This window comes from Ranitomeya variabilis, chromosome 5 (assembly GCF_051348905.1).
Source record: "Ranitomeya variabilis isolate aRanVar5 chromosome 5, aRanVar5.hap1, whole genome shotgun sequence".
NCBI lineage: Eukaryota > Metazoa > Chordata > Amphibia > Anura > Dendrobatidae > Ranitomeya > Ranitomeya variabilis.
The window spans coordinates 602,672,173-602,693,711 of record NC_135236.1 but is presented as its reverse complement, the minus strand read 5'-3'; the positions used below and the strand labels follow the sequence as shown (position 1 = coordinate 602,693,711).

At 43.7% G+C, this 21,539-nt stretch overlaps 1 protein-coding gene across 4 annotated transcripts in view; it reads left to right on the top strand.

Annotated features, from left to right (window-relative positions):
* The window catches only part of JADE2 (jade family PHD finger 2), a 309,232-nt gene that overhangs the window by 94,403 nt on the left and 193,290 nt on the right, over positions 1-21,539 (top strand). For all 4 annotated transcript variants that reach the window (XM_077266044.1, XM_077266043.1, XM_077266042.1 and 1 more), the window contains exon 4: positions 9,520-9,677. In XM_077266044.1, the coding sequence (XP_077122159.1) occupies positions 9,520-9,677 (158 nt within the window). The remainder of the gene's footprint in view (positions 1-9,519; positions 9,678-21,539) is intronic.

The following is a 21,539-nucleotide window of genomic DNA, read 5'->3' as shown; positions in this document are numbered from 1 at the left end:
TAATATCACATACAAGGAACAAATACCACTGCTCCATGTCAAGACCACATACTACCACCACTTGTTGACCAAATAGCACATTCAAGGGACAAATACCACAACACCATTTCCAGACCACATATTACCACCACATAGTGACTGAATACTACAATACTGATCAATAATAAAAAAAACCACAATACTATCACCATCAGTGCCATTATACACAGGAGATCTGTACTTAGTATGCAGTGTCTGTGTAGAGGTAATACAGAGATCACTGGTGGTATTATACACAGGAGCTCTGTATATAATGTATAGGTAATACAGTGATCACTGGTGACAATGTACACAGGACTTCTGTATATAGCATACAGTGTATAGTGTCAGTGTATAGGTAACACTGACTCACCAGTGACGTCTCTAGGTGAAGTCCTTCATCTTTCATCCAGCACAGACCGCCATCACTTCATCCAGCCAGGACTCGTTTCTGCAGGAAATAACACAGTTATCTAGATCTCCGCTTGCAGAACACATTACTTAATTTTTTACAACTTCTACATTACACCACATGGAGAAAAAAAGGCAATATAGTGTCACTCTGCACAGTAACCGGACCGCCCCCCCCCCATTTAAAACAGTATACTCAAAAAATAAAATAAATACATCACTGCAGTAATAATATCCCTTAATTAGCCCCTATGGTAATAATATTCCCACACTCTGGCCCCGTGTGTCTCATTCCTGGCACCAGCCATATGTTCTCCCATCCTGCCCTCGTGAGTATCCATTCTACCCCATGTGATCTCCCCATCTTGCCCCATCTGTCTCCATCGTATCCATCCTGCCCCATGATCCAATCCTGCCCCATGTCTTTCATTCTGCCCCGTGTCTACATTCTGCCCATGCCTCCAGTCCTGCCCCCAGTGTGTCCAGCAATCTGCCTCAGTGTGTCCAGCATATTACCCCCAGTGTCCAGCAATCTACCCCAGTATGTCCAGCATATTGCCCCAGTATGTCCAGCAATCTGCCCCAGTGTGTCCAGCATTGCCCCCAGACAGTGTCTCCAGCAATCTGCCCCAGTGTCTGACTCCAGCATATTGACCCCAGTGTGTCCAGCATTGCCCCCAGACAGTGTGTCCAGCAATCTGCCCCAGTGTGTCCAGCAATCTGCCCCAGTGTGTCCAGCAATCTGCCCCAGTGTGTCCAGCAATCTGCCTCAGTGTGTCCAGCAATCTGCCCCAGTGTGTCCAGCAATCTGCCCCAGTGTGTCCAGCAATCTGCCCCAGTGTGTCCAGCATATTACCACCAGTGTGTCCAGCAATCTGCCCCAGTATGTCCAGCATTGCCCCAGTGTGTCCAGCATATTACTACCAGTGTGTCCAGCAATCTGCCCCAGTATGTCCAATTGTCCAGCATTGCCCACTGTGTCTCCAGCATTGCCCACAGTGTCTCCAGCATTGCCCACAGTGTCTCCAGCATTGCCCACAGTGTGTCCAGCAATCTGCCCCAGTGTCTCCAGCATTGCCCCAGGCCCCCCGGATTGCCGTTCGCAAAAAAAACCAAAAAACAAAAAAAACGAGTTCTCCTCACCTGACCTGTGCGCTCCAGCGGCGAGCTCCCTCCAGCAGCGCACACTCGCCGGCGACTGACAATGACGTCAGACGCCGGCGACGTGTGCGCTGCGGCCGACTTCAGCTGCCAGCCTCCAATTGGCTGGCGGCTGTTAACTATTGATGTGTGGGCGCGCGCCCGCACGTCAATAGGAAACCGCCGCAGCGCCGGAAGAGGCCCGGTGAGCAGATTAGACGGGGGCCGATGCGGGCCCCCTCTCTCTGCCCACCGGGTCCGGGGGCACATGAATGCCGGCGGGCATTCACAGTACTCGGGCGGATTATCAGAGGGTCAATCTGTGCGGTAGCCCAGGGCCCCCCCACACCACTGGGCCCTGGGCTACCGCCCATATTGACCCTCTGATAATCCGCCCCTGTATGCGGCAGTGCTGGTCAGTGTTCTTTTCGTCATGCTGATTCGGCATGAGAAAAAAAATCGCAGCATGTTGCAAATCCGATGCCAACCCCATTCTTTCTATGGGTGCATGTAAAGCATCAGACTGCATTCAGATGTCATCCAAGTGCAGTTCAACATCCGCGGACTCAGATAATGGAGAAGATTGAGAAATTCTGTCCTCTATCTTCTCCTCACCTGTGGTACTATTTTCTCATAAAAACTTAATTCCAGCTCACCCAGTTGCTCTATGCTCATCCACCTGGAGCTCAGACACCGGCCTCGTCCTGGCCTTACATCAAGGATAATAGAAAAAAATTGGAGTCCGGCTCAGCAGGACTGGATTTTCCTTTTCTTTCTACTTTTCAAAAGAAGTTATAGTGCATACAAAAGAAAAATCTACATGGTCGACATGACCTAGTCGACGCGTTTCGACTGCCCTAGGTAGTCTTACTCATGAGTCATGAGTAAGACTGCTTAGTACAGTAAAAACGCGTCGAGTGGGTCATGTTGACCATGTAGATTTTTCTTTTGTATGCACTATAACTTCTTTTGAAAAGTAGAAAGAAAAGGAAAATCCAGTCCTGCTGAGCCGGACTCCAATTTTTTTCTATTATCCTTACTATTTTCTCATCCAGTAGAATCGGATCACAGTAAGCTGTTGCTCACATCAAACTCTGATCAGAGTGTCATTACCATAATCGACCTAATTCTCTCACATGGAGAATTAACCCTCGTGTTAGCGAGTCCCTTATCTGAGTGATTAAAGTCGCCAATGCAAGTCTATAGATCGGTGAAAGGAACGGACAGCACTTATGCCATTTGGACTTCTTGGTATGAGACGTTTGAGAAACCTCCATCAGATATTTTTTCTTTCCTCAGACAAAAACTGATAAAACTCTGATGGTAAAAACTGCCACTGACCAAACTGATGAAACGCTGCGTGTGAGCTTACAGGTTTTGTATACTTCTTATGGTAATCTACAGTGCAGCACTCAATGTCAACCTACAGGTGAAAAGCAACAAAGGTTACATAAAACCCTGCAATCCACATGTAGTATTGGGCTTCTGTCATTGCCTTTGTGTGGTCTTGTATATGATGTATGGGGCACAGTGTTGGTCTCCACATTTGTAAAGACCACCTGTCGGCTGGATTCTGCACTACAACCACAGCCATGTCCGGGGCTCTTCTGTAGCAGAAGACTCTGGTGCTGTACACCGCTCTCACATTGCGTGATGCACTTGGCATTGTTTGGGACACGTTGATGATTATATCTTGGTGGCGCCGTGTCCACCTGACACTTTAATGGTAAATCATCTACCAGTAGAAACGACCACACACATTTACATGCTAGTTACACGTGACATTGGCCTGTAAGAATCTCTAAAAAACGGTATTGTGGGAGTACTGAAAATGAAAATGTAAAATCTTTGTTGTCAGTGAATGGAAACACTCTTGGTTGGCTTCTATTCACAAGACTAGGCCAAGATTGCTGTGATTATGGCAGTGTGTGAATATGCCTTTACAGCCAGATTCGGACGATACTGACTGATCTTTTTCCCATGTTATTCTCTTTACCCCTGGAGGCAATGTGTGCGCTGCTCATGGACACTGCCAATAATGCACTCTACATGGCCTCTAATCCTATATGTGTCGGAGAAAATTCATTTCATTTTCACTTTGCTGGCGTACTGACAAAAAGCATTACTGCCCTCTATAGGCACGACTGGGAATGTAAGCTGCTCTGGAATTGCTCCATAACTCTGGGATTTAATTATCTGTGCACTTATTTGTCTGGGCCATTTTCTGCTTGGAACTAAAAGAAGAATTTTCTACGTAAACAAGTTAATCTTCCCATCCTATTACAACTAAAACCGATTGCCCAGAGCTGTCATACTGTGTTATACAAGCCGAGGGTGCCTCCTGAATGGAAAAAATGTATTTCCGGAGGGAAACATCGGGAGAGGGGAGTTTAGTATAAAAGCAGTGTGATGGGGTATGATGTGCCAAATCTGTTTGCCCCAGAAATGTTTAATTTACGCCAGCTTTCATCTTGTGTGACTTCATTTAGCCCAAATCTCTCTTTTTTACTCAACCCAGTTTTTAGGTATTTTCGTTATGACAGAAGTCCCAAAGTCCCAAATTTCTTGTATAAATATGGCTAATACTAAGGTTTACACCTCTTGTTGTGTCACCAAAGTGGTGTACTACCCATGATTCCATGGATTAACTTTTCTTTACTTCAAAGACTTGTCATAGTCTTGTGGACTGCTTGGTAAAGGAGATGTTACCCTAATGCCCCCCAGACACAATAAATAGCAGTCGGCTGAACGTTGGCTTGGCCCACACCCATCTCTCCCATATTCCCCACACACTGAAACACTTAGCTAGGCCGAGTACGCCTGTCTTCTCTACGAGGAGTCTCTCTGACAGTACCTTATCTCCCGGAGAATTAAAGGTTCTGCCATCGGAGATCCGACATGACGGAGCCTTCTCTTCCCCGTCATCTTAGACCTTCTGACGTTCCTGCTGATGTTGGTGGTGACACCAATAGATAGAAGTGATGGCTTAGCAGTCATGGAGACAGTCTGCAGGGTGTGTGGTTTGTCCATGTAGTGAAGAGAATGGTTGATGTAACTATGTCTATTACTTTATTTATGTATGTTACTCACTTACATAGTGCCATTAATTCCACAGCGCTTTACAGACCTCATCATAACTGTCCCCATTGGGGCTCACAATCTAGATTCCCTATCAATATGTCTTTGGAGTGTAGGGGAACACCGGGAATCGGGAGGAAACCCACGCAAACACGGGGAGAACATGCAAACTCCTTGCAGATGTTGTCCTTGGTGGGATTTGAACCCAGGACCCCAGCGCTGCTTTCATAGAATAGCCTCCTATTTCCATTTCAGCAGAAAAATGTTATTCTTTGTATAACAGTTGTACAATTTTTCAACTTGTTTTCTTTTTCAATTTGTTTTAGTTATCAAATTATCTGCTTGCTATTAAAGAGGTTCCCGGAAAATAATATAAATTCTGATGTAATTCAAACTGCAGCCTGTCCTAATCATGGGTCAGGGCGGGCTGCAGACTGTCCTAATCATGGGTCAGGGCGGGCTGCAGACTGTCCTAATCGTGGGTCAGGGCGGGCTGCAGACTGTCCTAATCATGGGTCAGGACGGGCTGCAGACTGTCCTAATCATAGGTCAGGGCGGGCTGCAGACTGTCCTAATCGTGGGTCAGGGCGGGCTGCAGACTGTCCTAATCATGGGTCAGGGCGGGCTGCAGACTGTCCTAATCATGGGTCAGGACGGGCTGCAGACTGTCCTAATCGTGGGTCAGGGCGGGCTGCAGACTGTCCTAATCGTGGGTCAGGGCGGGCTGCAGACTGTCCTAATCGTGGGTCAGGGCGGGCTGCAGACTGTCCTAATCGTGGGTCAGGGCGGGCTGCAGACTGTCCTAATCATAGGTCAGGACGGGCTGCAGACTGTCCTAATCGTGGGTCAGGGCGGGCTGCAGACTGTCCTAATCATAGGTCAGGACGGGCTGCAGACTGTCCTAATCGTGGGTCAGGGCGGGCTGCAGACTGTCCTAATCGTGGGTCAGGGCGGGCTGCAGACTGTCCTAATCGTGGGTCAGGGCGGGCTGCAGACTGTCCTAATCGTGGGTCAGGGCGGGCTGCAGACTGTCCTAATCATAGGTCAGGACGGGCTGCAGACTGTCCTAATCGTGGGTCAGGGCGGGCTGCAGACTGTCCTAATCATAGGTCAGGACGGGCTGCAGACTGTCCTAATCGTGGGTCAGGGCGGGCTGCAGACTGTCCTAATCGTGGGTCAGCGCGGACTGCAGACTGTCCTAATCGTGGGTCAGGGCGGGCTGCAGACTGTCCTAATCGTGGGTCAGGGCGGGCTGCAGACTGTCCTAATCATGGGTCAGCGCGGACTGCAGACTGTCCTAATCATGGGTCAGGGCGGACTGCAGACTGCTCTAATCGTGGGTCAGGGCGAGCTGCAGACTGTCCTAATCGTGGGTCAGGACGGGTTGCAGACTGCCCTAATCGTGGGTCAGGGCGGGCTGCAGACTGTCCTAATAATGGAAAAAAGCCAGCTCACCAAGCCACCACCGCAGGTGCACGGAACTCCACGCTGATCAACGAGGTCAAATCCAAAGGAAAAAAAAAAAACATGTTCCAGCTCCATGGTAAAATTCAAGCTTGGATAAAGATCTGCTTGGATCGAAGCGCGTCGCTCGTTGTCCTGTGTGCCCGTGGAGAGCTTTACAGCCATCGTTTTTAAACAGGATTTAATAAAGATATAACGCCTGAATTTTACCATGGAGCTGGAACATGTTTTTTTTTTCCTTTGTCCTAATAATGGCTCAGGACGGGCTGCAGACTGACGACATACAGCTCCTGAGACCTGTGTCTCAACTGACAAAGGCTGTATCGTACATACCTCAGTCGGCAGATGGGAGCATGGCTGTCATAAGTGAAAAAATATATCTCTTCCTCACTGAGCACAAAGGAGTTGTCTCCAGGAACATCCTCCTCAATGTTTTTGTTTCCAGTTGGGCAAAGTCAGTCTCTATGCACTGCTATAGAGCTGTCAGACTGACAGAGGATGAGGGGAGAAGGATGAAGCTGGAGACCTCCTTGCCGAGCACAGCATGGGTTAAAACCTATTTCTTCACATATCACAGCGGTGCGGTGTGTGATACAGCTCTTGTCCTTTGAGACACAGGTCTTGGGAACTGAATGTCTTTAGACTGCGGCCCGTACAGACACGTGGCGAGGATGGGCTGAAGTTTGGATTATATCAGGGATGGAGCTACATGGCTACTTTAGCCACGGCGGCAGAGATCACATGACCAAAACTCGCTGTATACCACTGGTACGTTGCAGCATCGTGCAGGTGAATGGGCTCACATTGCCTCCACAAGGTATCCTGATCAATTCGGAGTCCGTTGTATTTTTGTGACTTGCTATGGGAGATGTAATGCAGCCACATTTACTTGCGTCATGCTGTGGTAATGTTTGCCTGCAGCACCTGTGCCATGTAGCCCCAGTCTTCTCCAACCTTCTCCACGTGTATGTTCTGTATCAGAGCTGCCCTGTTACGGACTGTACATCTTCATGCTCCTCACTCCACCAGGAGCACATGTAATCACTGACCTGATGTTGACCAGCTTGTTGCTGGATCTGTCCTTGTAAACCTTTATGAAATCCTGCACATGCCTGTATGTGTATCAGTCCACAAAGCAATCACTGTAATGTACGCCCTACGACTCTGTGCCTACTCATGATGATCTGTACTGCTTGCTCTTAAAAACTTTTCCTGCACGTTGTTTTCAGTATCTGCCTCTGTTCATGGCATGGCAAGCTGTGACACGTGTATTCTTCACTTTCACTCTAATAGATAGGATTTGGAAATAAATGAAGTCCACCAGCTGCACCAATAATATAATATGCTGTTCTATTGATTTCATAGCGTCCTCTGTCAGGAGCTCTGGAACCTTGAGATTAAGTCTTACTATGCATCCACTTCACTAATGCATGAGTGAGGAGTATGGGGTATGTCATGAGCTGTCACCAGGGCTTCAGACCCTCGGTAAAGCGGCCTTTGTAAAACCTCGGCAGTCTTGACAGAAAGTCACTGTGACTCATGCTGGTAAACAGTCAGCTGTTGAGTTCGCTTTGGAAAGTGGCGGGTCCTGATTTTAGTCATAGATCAAACTGCGCACATTGAGGCAGAGAGATAACCTGGAAATGATTTGCCAAGAAGCGCAACCTTCAAATGACGAGCTATAGCGTGACTAATAAGATCTTGGGTTACCATGTTTTTTCTCTCTGTGGACTTATGTATGGTGTGTTTCATTTTTACAGTTATGTTGCATTTGACAAGATTTGTTTGATCCATTGTGAAAAAGATCCTCATAGATCCCTTTTATATGTATTAGGCTGGACGCTCTATTCTCGTCAACAAGGTCACCAGAACATGGTGAGGCTTAACATGACTATGATAGCGGCATTGATAATCTAAGGCTATGTGCTCATGATCTTTTAAATGGATTCCTCCATGGAAGTCGCCTGAAAAGCCTATCAGAAAATGTTCAAAATAATAAACAAAAGCATTTCAATATAAAAACTACTTACTGCTCATGTGTTCAGGCTTTTGAATGTCTCTTAAAGGTAATCTGTCACCAGGTTTTTGTTACCACATCTGCATAATGTGGGAAAAGAGACCCTGATTCCAACGATGTATCACTTAGATTACTGGGTGCAGCGGTTGTTACACAATCAAAGTTCTTATATGTAGCAATTCAGCAGAGCTGAGAAAGCTAGCCTTGCCCACACCACAGCTTTCTGTGTACCTTATCTATTGGCAGTGGAGGACCAGAGCTCCCATGCATTGTTGTCCGAGCAGTGATAATCTCCTGGTAATAAAACCTTCATTGTATGGAAACAGCACACAGCCTAAAAAGTGACACATTCCTGAAATCTGTGTCACAGCTGCTACATTATACTGTCTGCAGATTACATAGCAAAAACCTGCTGACATATTCCTTTTACCAATTCAGGTTTCTAAAAACGCCAAATGGTTAGTATGAGTGACATGTCCATTCTCCTGCCGTTTTCCACTTGGAAGACACTTTATATTTTACAATACAAGCCATGGGAAAGCTCAACTGATGCTTCCTTCATCATTTAATAGAGTGAGAAAAACTACAGTAAAAAAGAAGTCTCAAAATCTTGGAAAAACCCACCAAGAAAACGATGAAGAAACTATGCAAAACATGCTTTAGGGAAAAATATGCCAGAGTTTCCTAAAGCGTCTTTTTCTTGAAATATTTTGTGGGTACACCTGAGTTTAATGGACGTCATGTGCAGGGCACCTTCCCTGAGCTTGACAGAACCCCACTACACTTTCAAGCGTGTCAAGAAAACGCAGGAAGCTGGAGATTTGTATTTCTTGTGAAATGTGCACCAAGCTCTACTGAACATGTTAGTATTGGTAGTAAAGTATAGTGTGTTATATTAGCGGAATATTCCTTTTACCACTCATGTGGGCAGGAAGGACTTTTGTTTGCGATGTAAAGTGTTTTTGTTCATTGGGTTATGGAAGAATGGACTGATTGGTTCCCACTTATGGGAAAGCTGTAGGAATTTGGAAATTCACAACAGTGATATCTACAAGAACATCTGTAAGTCCACAGCAGGTCAACCCTTTCCATAGATGTTCTACTGAATCAGATCCCTCAGGCTCAGCTGATACTAACTGTAAACCAAGGGAACCTGTCGTGTTGAAAATGGAATGTGATCACGTGCTTTGCTTGCTCGCCGTCATGTACCGACTAAACTCCCAGAACATTGAGCGAACTGGGAGAGACTTGTGCGAGTGGAGCCGAATACTAGCTGTGTACAGTACTCGCCATTAGGATTCGCCAAGCTGCACAGAACATCTTCTCAAGGCTGGACAACCCCTTCAGTTATTACCCTCAGCATACTCACCTGCTGTTTGTTTGTTTCCTAGGTTTTTCGGACCGATTTAATAACTGCTATGAAAGTTCCAGATTCCTTCCAGTTTGCCCCAGATGACTTTTATGTATTGGCTGATCCTTGGAGGCAAGAATGGGAAAAAGGAGTCCAGGTGCCAGCAGGGTTAGAAGTAATACCTGAACCACAGGTCAGGTAGGTAATATTATGTGTCATTTTTCAGTAGTAATTCCTTATGTATTTCTTATTAAAATACTCAGTTGTTGTAAATCTGCTATGTCTAGTTTGCGTAAAATATTTTAAAATACTTTTTTTGCGCCCGACTAAGCTCTTTAAATTAAATTCAGGCAGGTAGCTACTACCTACTAATAATAACAATACCCTGATGAGTGTGGCAGCAATTCAATTTTTTCCCCTTAAACTGCAAATACAGGAAATTGGACTGAAATGTAAGTGACGGGAATACCCTGACTCTCTAGCGCCACCTGTTGTGGACAGCGGCCCTTAAAGCCAATCTCTGACCCTTTTAAGAAGCTTTCCAACTGGATTGAGCCAAATCCGAGTCTTTTCCAAGAGTCTTTTCCAACAACTGATTCAGGGGTTCTTCCCCTTGTAAGTCTCAAAATGGGGTATTAGTTTAACTAGATTTCTTAAAGTTATGTTGCAAGGCTTGGTGACCGATCAGACATGAGAGAAGCTACATCCTATAGGTTGTGTTGTGGAGGAGGAAAACATTCCGGTTCTTGTCTCTTATTGGTGTGTCATGTTTTAAATAAAGTTACTCTGTTTTTGATACTTCCTGGTATTCATCTTTGACAACTTTATTTATATAGTCATTTACATATTACTTGTGGTTTTAGCATTTTTTTTACCTGTGAATTTTCTGCATCTAATGCAGTTTATGTTAGGCTGGTTTCACACTAGCGTATGGGAGGGCTGTGGATTACAGCGTACTTCCTCCCTTCTTCCTCCATGAAACTCCGCCTAATCCTCCTTGCGTGGTGCTTTGCCCTGCATACCTATCTTTAACATTAGGTACGCAGGCCATGTGAATGTATGCGGATGCCTCCACATGCGCAGATTTGACGCTGCGCCGAATTCAACATGTTTCATTTTGTTGCGGTTGGTGCAGCGTCAAAATGGCGCATGCGGAGGCATCCGCATACATTCGCATGGCCTGCGTATCTAATGTTAAAGATAGGTACGCAGGGCAACGCAGGACGCGAAGAGTAGTAGGCGGGGTTTAATGGAGGAAGAAGGGAGGAAGTACGCTGCCATCCGCAGCCCTACTGCACGCTAGTGTGAAACCAGCCTTAACCCCTTTCTGACATTGGACGTACTATCCCATCGAGGTGGGGTGGGCCCTTATGACCACCAACGGGATAGTACGTCATATGCGATCGGCCGCGTTCACGGGGGAAGCGCGGCCGGGTGTCAGCTGACTATCGCAGCTGACATTCGGCACTATGTGTCACGGACCGCCCCGGCACATTAACCCCTGGCACACTGCGATCAAACATGATCGCAGTGTTCCGGCAGTATAGGGAAGCATCGCGCAGGGAGGGGGCTCCCTGCGTGCTTCCCTGAGACCCCCGGAGCAACGCGATTTGATCGCGTTGCTCCGGGGGTCTCTTACCTCCTCCTTCCTACAGCAGACCGGATCCAAAATGGCCGCGGCATCCAGGTCCTGCAGGGAGGTGGCTTCACAGCGCCTGCTCAGAGCAGGCGCCGGGAAGCCTGGAGCTGTGCACGTCAGATCGCACAGCAAAGTGTCAGATCAGCGATCTTACACTATAACATGATGCCGCCCCCCCCCCGGGGCAATGTTATAGTGTAAAAAAAAAAAATATTCACATGTGTAAAAAAAAAAATTACAAAAATATATATAAATATATATATTGTTCCTATAAATACATTTCTTTGTCTAAATAATAATAAAAAAAACAATAAAAGTACACATATTTAGTATCGCCGCGTCCGTAACGACCCGACCTATAAAACGGTCCCACTAGTTAACCCCTTCAGTGAACTCCGTAAAAAAAAAAAAAACAAGGCAAAAAACAACGCTTTATCATACCGCCAAACAAAAAGTGGAATAACACACAATCAAAAAGACAGATATAAATAACTATATGGTACCGCTGAAAACGTCATCTTGTCCCGCAAAAAACGAGCTGCCATACAGCGTCATCAAAGAAAAAATAAAAAAGTTATAGACCTCAGAATAAAGCGATGCAAAAATAATTTTTTCTATAAAATAGTTTTTATCGTATAAAAGCGCCAAAACATAAAAAAATGATATAAATGAGGTATCGCTGTAATCGTACTGACCCGAAGAATAAAACTGCTTTATCCATTTTACCAAACGTGGGATGGTATAAACGCCTCCCCCAAAAGAAATTCATCAGTAGCTGGTTTTTGGTCATTCTGCCTCACAAAAATCGGAATAAAAAGCGATCAAAAAATGTCACGTGCCCGAAAATGTTACCAATAAAAACGTCAACTCGTCCCGCAAAAAACAAGACCTCACATAACTCTGTTGACCAAAATATGGAAAATTATAGCTCTCAAAATGTGGTAACGCAAAAAATATTTTTTGCAATAAAAAGCATCTTTCAGTGTGTGACGGCTGCCAATCATAAAAATCCGCTAAAAAACCCGCTATAAAAGTAAATCAAACCCCCCTTCATCACCCCCTTAGTTAGCGAAAAATTTAAAAAATGTATTTATTTCCATTTTCCCGTTAGGGCTAGGGTTAAGGCTAGGGTTAGGGTTAGGGCTAGAGTTAGGGTTAGTGCTAGGGTTAGGGCTAGAGTTAAGGTTAGGGCAAGGGCTAGGGTTAGGGCTAGGGTTAGGATTGGGGCTAGGGTTAAGGCTACAGTTAGGGTTGGGGCTAAAGTTAGGGTTGGGGCTAAAGTTAGGGTTGGGGCTAAAGTTAGGGTTTGGATTACATTTACGGTTGGGAATAAGGTTGGGATTAGGGTTAGGGGTGTGTTAGGGATACCGTTTGGATTAGGGTTAGGGATGTTTGGATCAGGGTTTCAGTTATAATTGGGGGGTTTCCACTGTTTAGGCACATCAGGGGCTCTCCAAACGCGACATGGCGTCCAATCTCAATTCCAGCCAAAAAAGTAAAACAGTGCTTTTTCCCTTCCGAGTTCTCCTGTGCGCCCAAACAGGGGTTTACCCCAACATATGGGGTATCAGCGTACTCAGGACACATTGGACAACAACTTTTTGGGTCCAATTTCCACTGTTACCCTTGGAAAAATACAAAACTGGGGGCTAAAAAATCATTTTTGTGAAAAAAAATTAAAATAGATTTTTTTATTTTCACGGCTCTGCGTTATAAACTGTAGTGAAACACTTGGGGGTTCAAAGTTCTTAAAACACATCTGGATAAGTTCCTTGGGGGGTCTAGTTTCCAGTATGGGGTCACTTGTGGGGGGTTTCTACTGTTTAGGTACATTAGGGGCTCTGCAAACGCAATGTGACGCCTGCAGACCAATCCATCTAAGACTGCATTCCAAATGACGCTCCTTTCCTTCTGAGCTCTGCCATGCGCTCAAACGGTGGTTCCCCCCACATATGGGGTATAAGCGTACTCAGGACAAATTGGACAACAACTTTTGGGGTCCAATATCAACTGTGTAAAAAATAATTTTTGTGGGAAAAAAAAAATTATTTTCACGGCTCTGCGTTATAAACTGTAGTGAAACACTTGGGGGTTCAAAGCTCTCACAACACATCTAGATGAGTCCTTTAGGGGGTCTACTTTTCAAAATGGTGTCACTTGTGGGGGGGTTTCAATGTTTAGGCACATCAGTGGCTCTCCAAACACAACATCGCGTCCCATCTCAATTCCTGTCAATTTTGCATTGAAAAGTCAAATGGCGCTCCTTCCCTTCCGAGCTCTCCCATGTGCCCAAACAGTTGTTTACCCCCACATATGGAGTATCAGCGTACTCTGGACAAATTGGACAACAACTTTTGAGGTCCAATTTCTTCTCTTACCCTTGGGAAAATAAAAAACTGGGGGCGAAAATATAATTTTTGTGAAAAAATATGATTTTTTATATTTACGGCTCTATTATAAACTTCTGTGAAGCACTTGGTGGGTCAAAGTGCTCACCACACATCTAGATAAGTTCCTTAGGGGGTCTACTTTCCAAAATGGTGTCAGTTGTGGGGGGGGGGTTTCAATGTTTAGGCACATCAGGGGCTCTCCAAACGCAACATGGTGTCCCATCTCAATTCCAGTCAATTTTGCATTGAAAAGTCAAATGGTGCTCCTTCGCTTCCGAGCTCTGCCATGCGCCCAAACAGTGGTTTACCCCCACATATGGGGTATCGGCGTACTCAGGACAAATTGTACAACAACTTTTGGGGTCCATTTTCTCCTGTTACCCTTGGTAAAATAAAACAATTTGGAGCTGAAGTAAATTTTTTGTGAAAAAAAGTTAAATGTTCATTTTTATTTAAACATTCCAAAAATTCCTGTGAAACACCTGAAGGGTTAATAAACTTCTTGAATGTGGTTTTGAGCACCTTGAGGGGTGCAGTTTTTAGAATGGTGTCTCACTTGGTTATTTTCTATCATATATAGACCCCTCAAAATGACTTCAAATGAGATGTGGTCCCTAAAAGAAAAAAAAAATGGTGTTGTAAAAATGAGAAATTGCTGGTCAACTTTTAACCCTTAACTCCCTAACAAAAAAAAATTTTGGTTCCAAAATTGTGCTTATTGTAAAGTAGACATGTGGGAAATGTTACTTATTAAGTATTTTGTGTGACATATCTCTGTGATTTAAGGGCATAAAAATTCAAAGTTGGAAAATTTGTGAAATTTTCTAAATTTTCGCCAAATTTCCATTTTTTTCACAAATAAACGCAGGTAATATCAAAGAAATTTTACCACTATCATGAAGTACAATATGTCACGAGAAAACAATGTCAGAATTACCAGGATCCGTTGAAGCGTTCCAGAGTTATAACCTCATAAAGGGACAGTGGTCCGAATTGTAAAAATTGGCCCGGTCCATAACGTGCAAACCACCCTTGGGGGTAAAGGGGTTGAAAATCCAAACCGAAAACGCAAGAGTGATTGATTTTGGGCATGTTATGTTTGAAACCTGAAATAAAGCGGTTCTGTTTTTGGTATTTGGGTTTGAAAAAACTTTGGTAGCCATTTGCGGATTACGTGCATTTTTGATACGTTTTTGCTGCAGATTTTCATGCATTCATGCAGATTTTCCACCTCTAATGCAAGTCTGCAAAACAAGGAGAAACAGAGTAAAATATACTAAAATTATAAAGATTTTATTATTGTTACAAAATGGCGAAAAATATCAACAATGTTGAATTTGTATGGGTACAATGTGATTTGTGCATTGGTAGAAAATCAAACTCACTGTTGCATTTTTGAAGCAGGAAAAAAAGCAGCATTTTATATTTCCAACTAAATTAATGAGGTTTCTAAAATCTGAGTGCATTTTTTTTTTTTTTTTGTTTACATTGTGGTATGTTTTATTAAAAGAAAGGCGGTATATCAATTCATTCAGCGTTTTACCTAGTGTTTACAAAATGGCTTAGCCCAAAAAAGTACTAAAAAGTGTGTCCGGTAGCCTTCTGTTTTCTGGCCATAGCCTGTGCTTCATGTGAACAAACCTCTATATGCCAGACAGTCCTCTCAGGGAAAAGGTATGCAAATGAGCTCTCTTCCAGGAGGACGATGACTAGAGCAACCTGATGGAGATAGCTTCTCTGTCATATCCAATCCTTTACCTGTCGCAACCCTTGCAACATGACCTCAGAAATCTAGTTTCACACCATTCTTTTTTTTTGTTGTTGTTGTTTCGTACCCTACTTTAAGATTCGTAAGGGCCCCTGAGACCGTTGTTTGGAGTGGATGTCAAAAACGCAATAAAAACACATCGAAAAAAACGCAAGACACCTAATTTACCTAATAGGTACAGAAACGCTGCAGGAAATCTGCAACATGAAAAACTCCCCAGATACTCACATGGCAGTGTAGCCTTCCAGTTTATTACTAACAGAGAAAGGTTTGGGAAATCCTCAGTGGTTTGTGATTTACAATTACCGGATTGTTCTTCTTTTATGTTAAAGCTCATGGACGAGACTGATCTCCCTATGTGGTCTTGTCTGAACTCCTAACTCTTGAGTTTTCCATTTATAAGTAGTCAAAAATACACTTTATAAAGCCTATGTACTAGCCATATTGGATGCCATGGCAGCGGAGCAGCAAGCGGAAATCACCTTGAATTACTGAAGCCTGCGGCCAGCTAGAAAGTTATTGAGAACTAATACCTTTTTTCCACTGTGCCACGGTTCATTAGAAATTCATCCCCTCCCTTAATTTTTGGTTGTCACCAAGACTAGTAAACCTTCCTCACTGCTTCATAAGAAAAGCAAAGGCCGCTCTCTACTCTCCCAATAAAGATTATCTTAGTGTGCTGCTGTAGTTAATGTAGAGGTAATTAATGGATCTGTGTCAGTAATGCAAGTGAATGGTCAGCAAGGGTAGACATGGACGTCGTCCATCCAGGAATGACCTGTGGACTGATGTCAGAAAATAGTAAATAATAAACTGTTACAAGACATTCAGATTGAGGCCATTAGACTTTTCACAATGAACCATAATATAAATTCCTGGGCTACAGCTTACTTTATATAAATGTGATTATTATTTTTTTTTTTTTTTAAGATCTTATGGTCTGTTCGCTACTTTATATGTAAAACAGTTCCATATGCCCCAATGTTCTTGGTATATGCAGTGAATCTGGGTCTGCTTTTGCCTAACAGCGCTTCACACTGTCAGTGCAGGGGCTAAATTGACCCTTTATATGCCACAATCGACAGCGACCCCAGAATGTAAGGAGATTGACGAGGGAGATGGCTGCCTCTGTCACCCCATCAACTCCCTGCAGCATGATCATGAAGAGCCAGTAAACGATCAAACCATTTGAAAGCCACAAAATGGTTAACAGAACAGACCTGAACATTCTTCAACTGGCTTCCACTTGGAAGGATCACTATGGTGTGCATAAGTCAGTGGTTACATACTCATAACATCCTCAGGGCACTGTAGAGATCTTGTGTTGTCTGAACCGCTAATACAGAAAGGAAACTAATCCCTGTGGTCAGGCTCAATACCTATTGATGTGTGAAATCCTGCATTTGTACAAGTTATCCTGTGCTCCACTGTGGGAGTCTCTGTCCGCTGAGCCAGAGCAGGTTCTGTCGGTATCCGGGGCGGAATACCTTTTCCCTTTGCCCATTCCTATCGGACAGCAAGTGTTGTTGTTTGTCTTCTAGCCTGTCCTATCACACTGCAGGTGCTGCTATTTAACCCCCCGCTGGTCTCCTTTGCTGCTGATCATGGTCTTTAGTTGATTCTGCTTGGACTTCTGTTCCTACTGCTGGGTATCTAGGCCAGCCAGATAAGTGTACTGCTGGGGTTTCTTTCTTACTCTGCACTCTTCCTCGGTTCCATAGGAGGAACAAGATCACTCAGTGACCTTCCAGGGAGCCAGGTCTGAGAGGTCATCTTTAGTTTTACCTGCTGGGACTATCCAGAATGCGTTGACCACCAATTTCTCCTTTACATACTGTTTCTCAATTTCAGTTGTCTCTCTACAAGTGTGTGAAAACTAGCTGGTATTAGGTCTCTTATGCGCAGCACATAAAGCCATGAAGGATTAATGCTGTACAGTCTTTATGTAGCACTCTCACTGTGGCAGCAGCATAGGACATTATACAGAAGTACTAAGCAGTGTTGCTGTGAATCCATCGATAGAGTAAGATCAAACATTTGTTAGAATTTATTATTTATTTAGTTTACATATATAGCACCATTAATTCCTCATCGCTTTACATCGTTATTGCTGTCACTGTTGAGGCCCCCAATCTAAATTCTCTATCAGAATGTCTTTGGGGGTGGGAGGAAACTGGAGTACTGGATGAAACATGAGAAGCATATGAGGTCTAAGGGGTAAGGATTCTCCTTTTGGAAAGTGACATACCAGCTCTGGCTTGTCAAGGCAAGAAGGCTTATTCACCGTGCAATGCTCCTCTGGGAAATGTAATATGCAAATTGCCTCTTCAGAGAAAAAGAGGACTTGAACTCTATAGAGCCACCTATAGGAAGTAGCGATCCTACAAGAAGAAGAATATACAAACTCCTTGCAGATGTTGTCCTAGGTTGAATTTTGAACCCATGACCCAGAGCTGCAAGGCTGCAGTGCTAACCACTGAGCCACTGTGCTGCTCAATAAAGCTGCAGCACATCATGCGTCTGTTTCTGCCTTTTTCACAATGCTCCTCTCTCCCCTTTTCATAGGCTCCTATACCTAGCTGTAATCTGATCCAAAGATTTTACCTGTTTTTCTGAGTGAATAATGAGTTTAGGAGGTAAGGGGAGGAGGAGAAGTGGCTCATAAACGGAGAAAGAACCATATTTCTATCATAACATATATTACAGTCTCTTCTATTTGCTTGGAATATTGATTTCTTCATATTTTGATGGAATAACCGTGTACATTTAACTTTACAAATAAAATCTCCTTATAGGGCAGGTTTTAGTAATTTAGTAATAAGTGCAGCACAACCTTCTAATAAAAAGGAAAACCTCCTTCGTAAGACTATGCGTTAGAAATTTCCCTCCAACTAGGCCTATTAAATAAGTTTCCAGTTAGCAAGTAGAAATGAAAGACCGTGTCTGCTTATAAACTCCCCATGAATGCCATTTTCTGCGCTCTTCATGAGGCTGTGCAGACCTGTCCTGCAGATTCCTTTGTCATCCTGCTGCAGATATCTATCTGAGTGCTTGCCAGCTGCAGTGTATCAGTGTACAGGGATTTGCATTGCACACTGTGTCAGCAGATGTCTTTTCTACTTGCCCTTCATCTGAGGAAGAAAAAAAATAGTCTTTTAGTAGGTATCTGTAAATGGCAGCATATCTGTTTCCATCATTTTAAAGGCTCAGCAAACATTATGAGATAAGATAATTAATTCCATATGCCTGCGTGCTAGCATCTTGGCGTGAGGGAAACATCACGTTGTGTTTTTGTTTTTTTTTTCCTTTATTACTCTCATAGAGCCAAGCATACGTTAGAACATCTTTGCTTTTCTTATTACCAATAACAAAATGGTAATTGATTCCGTGAAATGCAGCTGCTGCAAAACAGAATCGTCTGAAAATATGTAATCTAAAAATGGTATTAAACGCAATGTGTCTGTGACATTACACTGAATGTAAAAGATGGGAATTTAGGGGGAAATAGAGGGTCAGCAGTATCACATTGCTGGGTCCTATTCAACTTTAAAGGGATGGTCTGGCATCTAAAATATATTTTCTAAATATCTGTCCTTACACCCTAACCACTTTTGTAATTTGCTTTATTACACAACACCCTGCACTTCTCTATATAACTAATTCCAATATATATATAATATAGAGGAAAAAAAAAACAACCAGCACTCCTAATGTGAACATGTGCAAGCTGCACACTGATATATATATATATATATATATATATATATATATATATATATATATATATATATATATATATATATATATATATATATATATATATAATTTTACTGTACTGCCTGTGGCATTTCGTTTGAGAGTCTCAAAAGTGACATCACAGGAGGCTGGGGCTGCACTCACTCCCTGCAGCGCCCATCGCCCCTCCAAGACCTCCTGCATCCTGGGAGATGGACTCTCTTGGAGTTGAGAGGGCGTTTCCGACACTCTGCTTCTATCTCCGCCATGTCTTCTAACTGAAAGAAAACTGCGTCAAGGTGAGGATATAGGAGCACTGGCACCAGTGCCCCCCCCAGCTTCTGGCACCACTCACTCGTCAGAGGGCGGCTAAGGTACAGCAGCTGTAGTCACAGCAGAAGTCATTTTTATTTATGTATGACCAGTAAGACCTCCCTTTAACATCCAGTCGTGTAATTAAGTGTTTGCCCCCTTCCTGATTTCCTATTCTATTGCATGCTTGTCACACTTAAATGTTTCAGATCCCCCAGCAAATTTAAATATTAGACAAAGATAACACAAGTAACACAAAATGCAGTTTTTAAATGAAGGTCTTTGTTATAAAGGGAAAAAGAAATCCAAACCTACAAGGCCCTGTGTGAAAAAGTGATTGCCCCTAAACCTAATAACTGGTTGGGCCACCCTTATCAGCAACAACTGTAATCAAGTGTCTGTGAGTCTTTTACAACACTCTGGAGGAATTTTGGCCCACTCATCGTTGCAGAATTGTTCTAATTGAGCCACATTGGAGGGTTTCCTAGACTGAACCGCTTTTTTGAGGTCATGCCAGAGCATCTCAACTGGATTAAGGTCAGGACTTTGACTAGGCCACTCCAAAGTCTTAATTTTGTTTTTCTTAAGCCATTCAAAGGTGGACTTGCTGGTGTGTTTTCTATCATTGTCCTGCTGCATAACCCAAGTACGCTTCAGCTTGTGTTCATAAACAGATGGCCGAACAGTCTCTTTCAGGATTTTTTAGTAGACAGCAGAATTCATGGTTCCATTTACCACAGCAAATCTTTCAAGTCTGAAGCAGCAAAACGGCTCCAGACCATCACACTACCACCACCATGTTTTGCTGTTGGTATGATGTTTTTTTTCTGTAATGCTGTGTTACTTATACACCAGATGTAATGGGACATACACCTCGTCAGTCCACAGAATATTCTCCAAAAGTCTTGGAGATCATCAAGATGTTTTCTGGCAAAACTAAGATGAGCCTTTCTGTTCTCATTACTCAGCAATGGTTTTCGTCTTGGAACTCTGTTGTTTTGCCCAGTCTGTTTCTTATGGTGGAGTCATGAACACTGACCTTTTCTGAAGCAAGTGAGGCCTGCAGTTATTTGGCTGTTGTTGTGGGGTCTTTTGTGACCTCTTGGATGAGTCATCACTCCTCATTTTCAAATTTTGTATGTTAACCTCTCTTAAAGTATATATTCTTTTCCATGAGGACAATAAAGTTTATTTTATTCACAAACTCTTTTCTGACTGGTGGCTTTTCGTCTAACCAATGCATCGCAATAAGCTTCTTAGCAGCATATGGCAATCTTGCAATAGCCAGTTTCCCGCATTCATCTGTAGCAATATCATCCATACATCCCAGGAGGCACGTCAGCGGGTTAGGCCCAATATTTACTCCCATCACTTCTTGAATCAGATTGAGCACTTTCACCCAAAAGGGCTGAAGGCGAGAACAGGACCACATCATGTGTAGAAGGTCGGCTCCTTCCTCACAACACCTTGGACATTTTGAGTCTCCTCTCAGACCTGCCTTCATCATCTATAATGGGGTCCTGTAAATGCTATAGACTAAATATAGCCGTGACACCCTTTTAGCCTCACTTAAAGAAACCTTGGGAATACATTGTAATATGGACTCCCACTGAGACTCTGATAAAGGACTCAGATCTGACATCCATTTTCCCCTCAACATTAACGGATGTCTCAGTAAAAGTGTCCAACAGGCCCCTGTACATCAAAGTGATGAACCCCCTCGAATTCCTCCGAGGTCCTATGAGATTCAACAAACTATGTGACTGCAAAACCACATGCGACACATCGTTTTATTTATTTAGGGCATGTCTCAGCTGCAGATACTGGAAAAACATCTTCTGGCTCAGAGGAAACTCATTACTGAGCATTTCAAATGTTTTAATAACACCGCCATCGAACAACTGAGACACGAACAAATGCCAACACGCCTCCACTGACCAAACCCCTGCAATCTCATGAGCTCCGTCATTCTAGGGTCAAACCAAATCGACGCATATCGTGTAAATTGTCACCCCCCCTCCACCGTTTAATTTTCTGCCAAACTTTCCCCATCATAACTATGGTTGGGAATTTTTCTGGGTTCAATCTAAATCTACCCGCTTCCAAACTAGCTAACAATGGACCCTTTCCCACTGTATATTCAATGATTATTCCAGCTGATGTATTTTGGCTAGATTCTCTCCCCCGCCCACCATATGTTGACATCGAGACGCTAT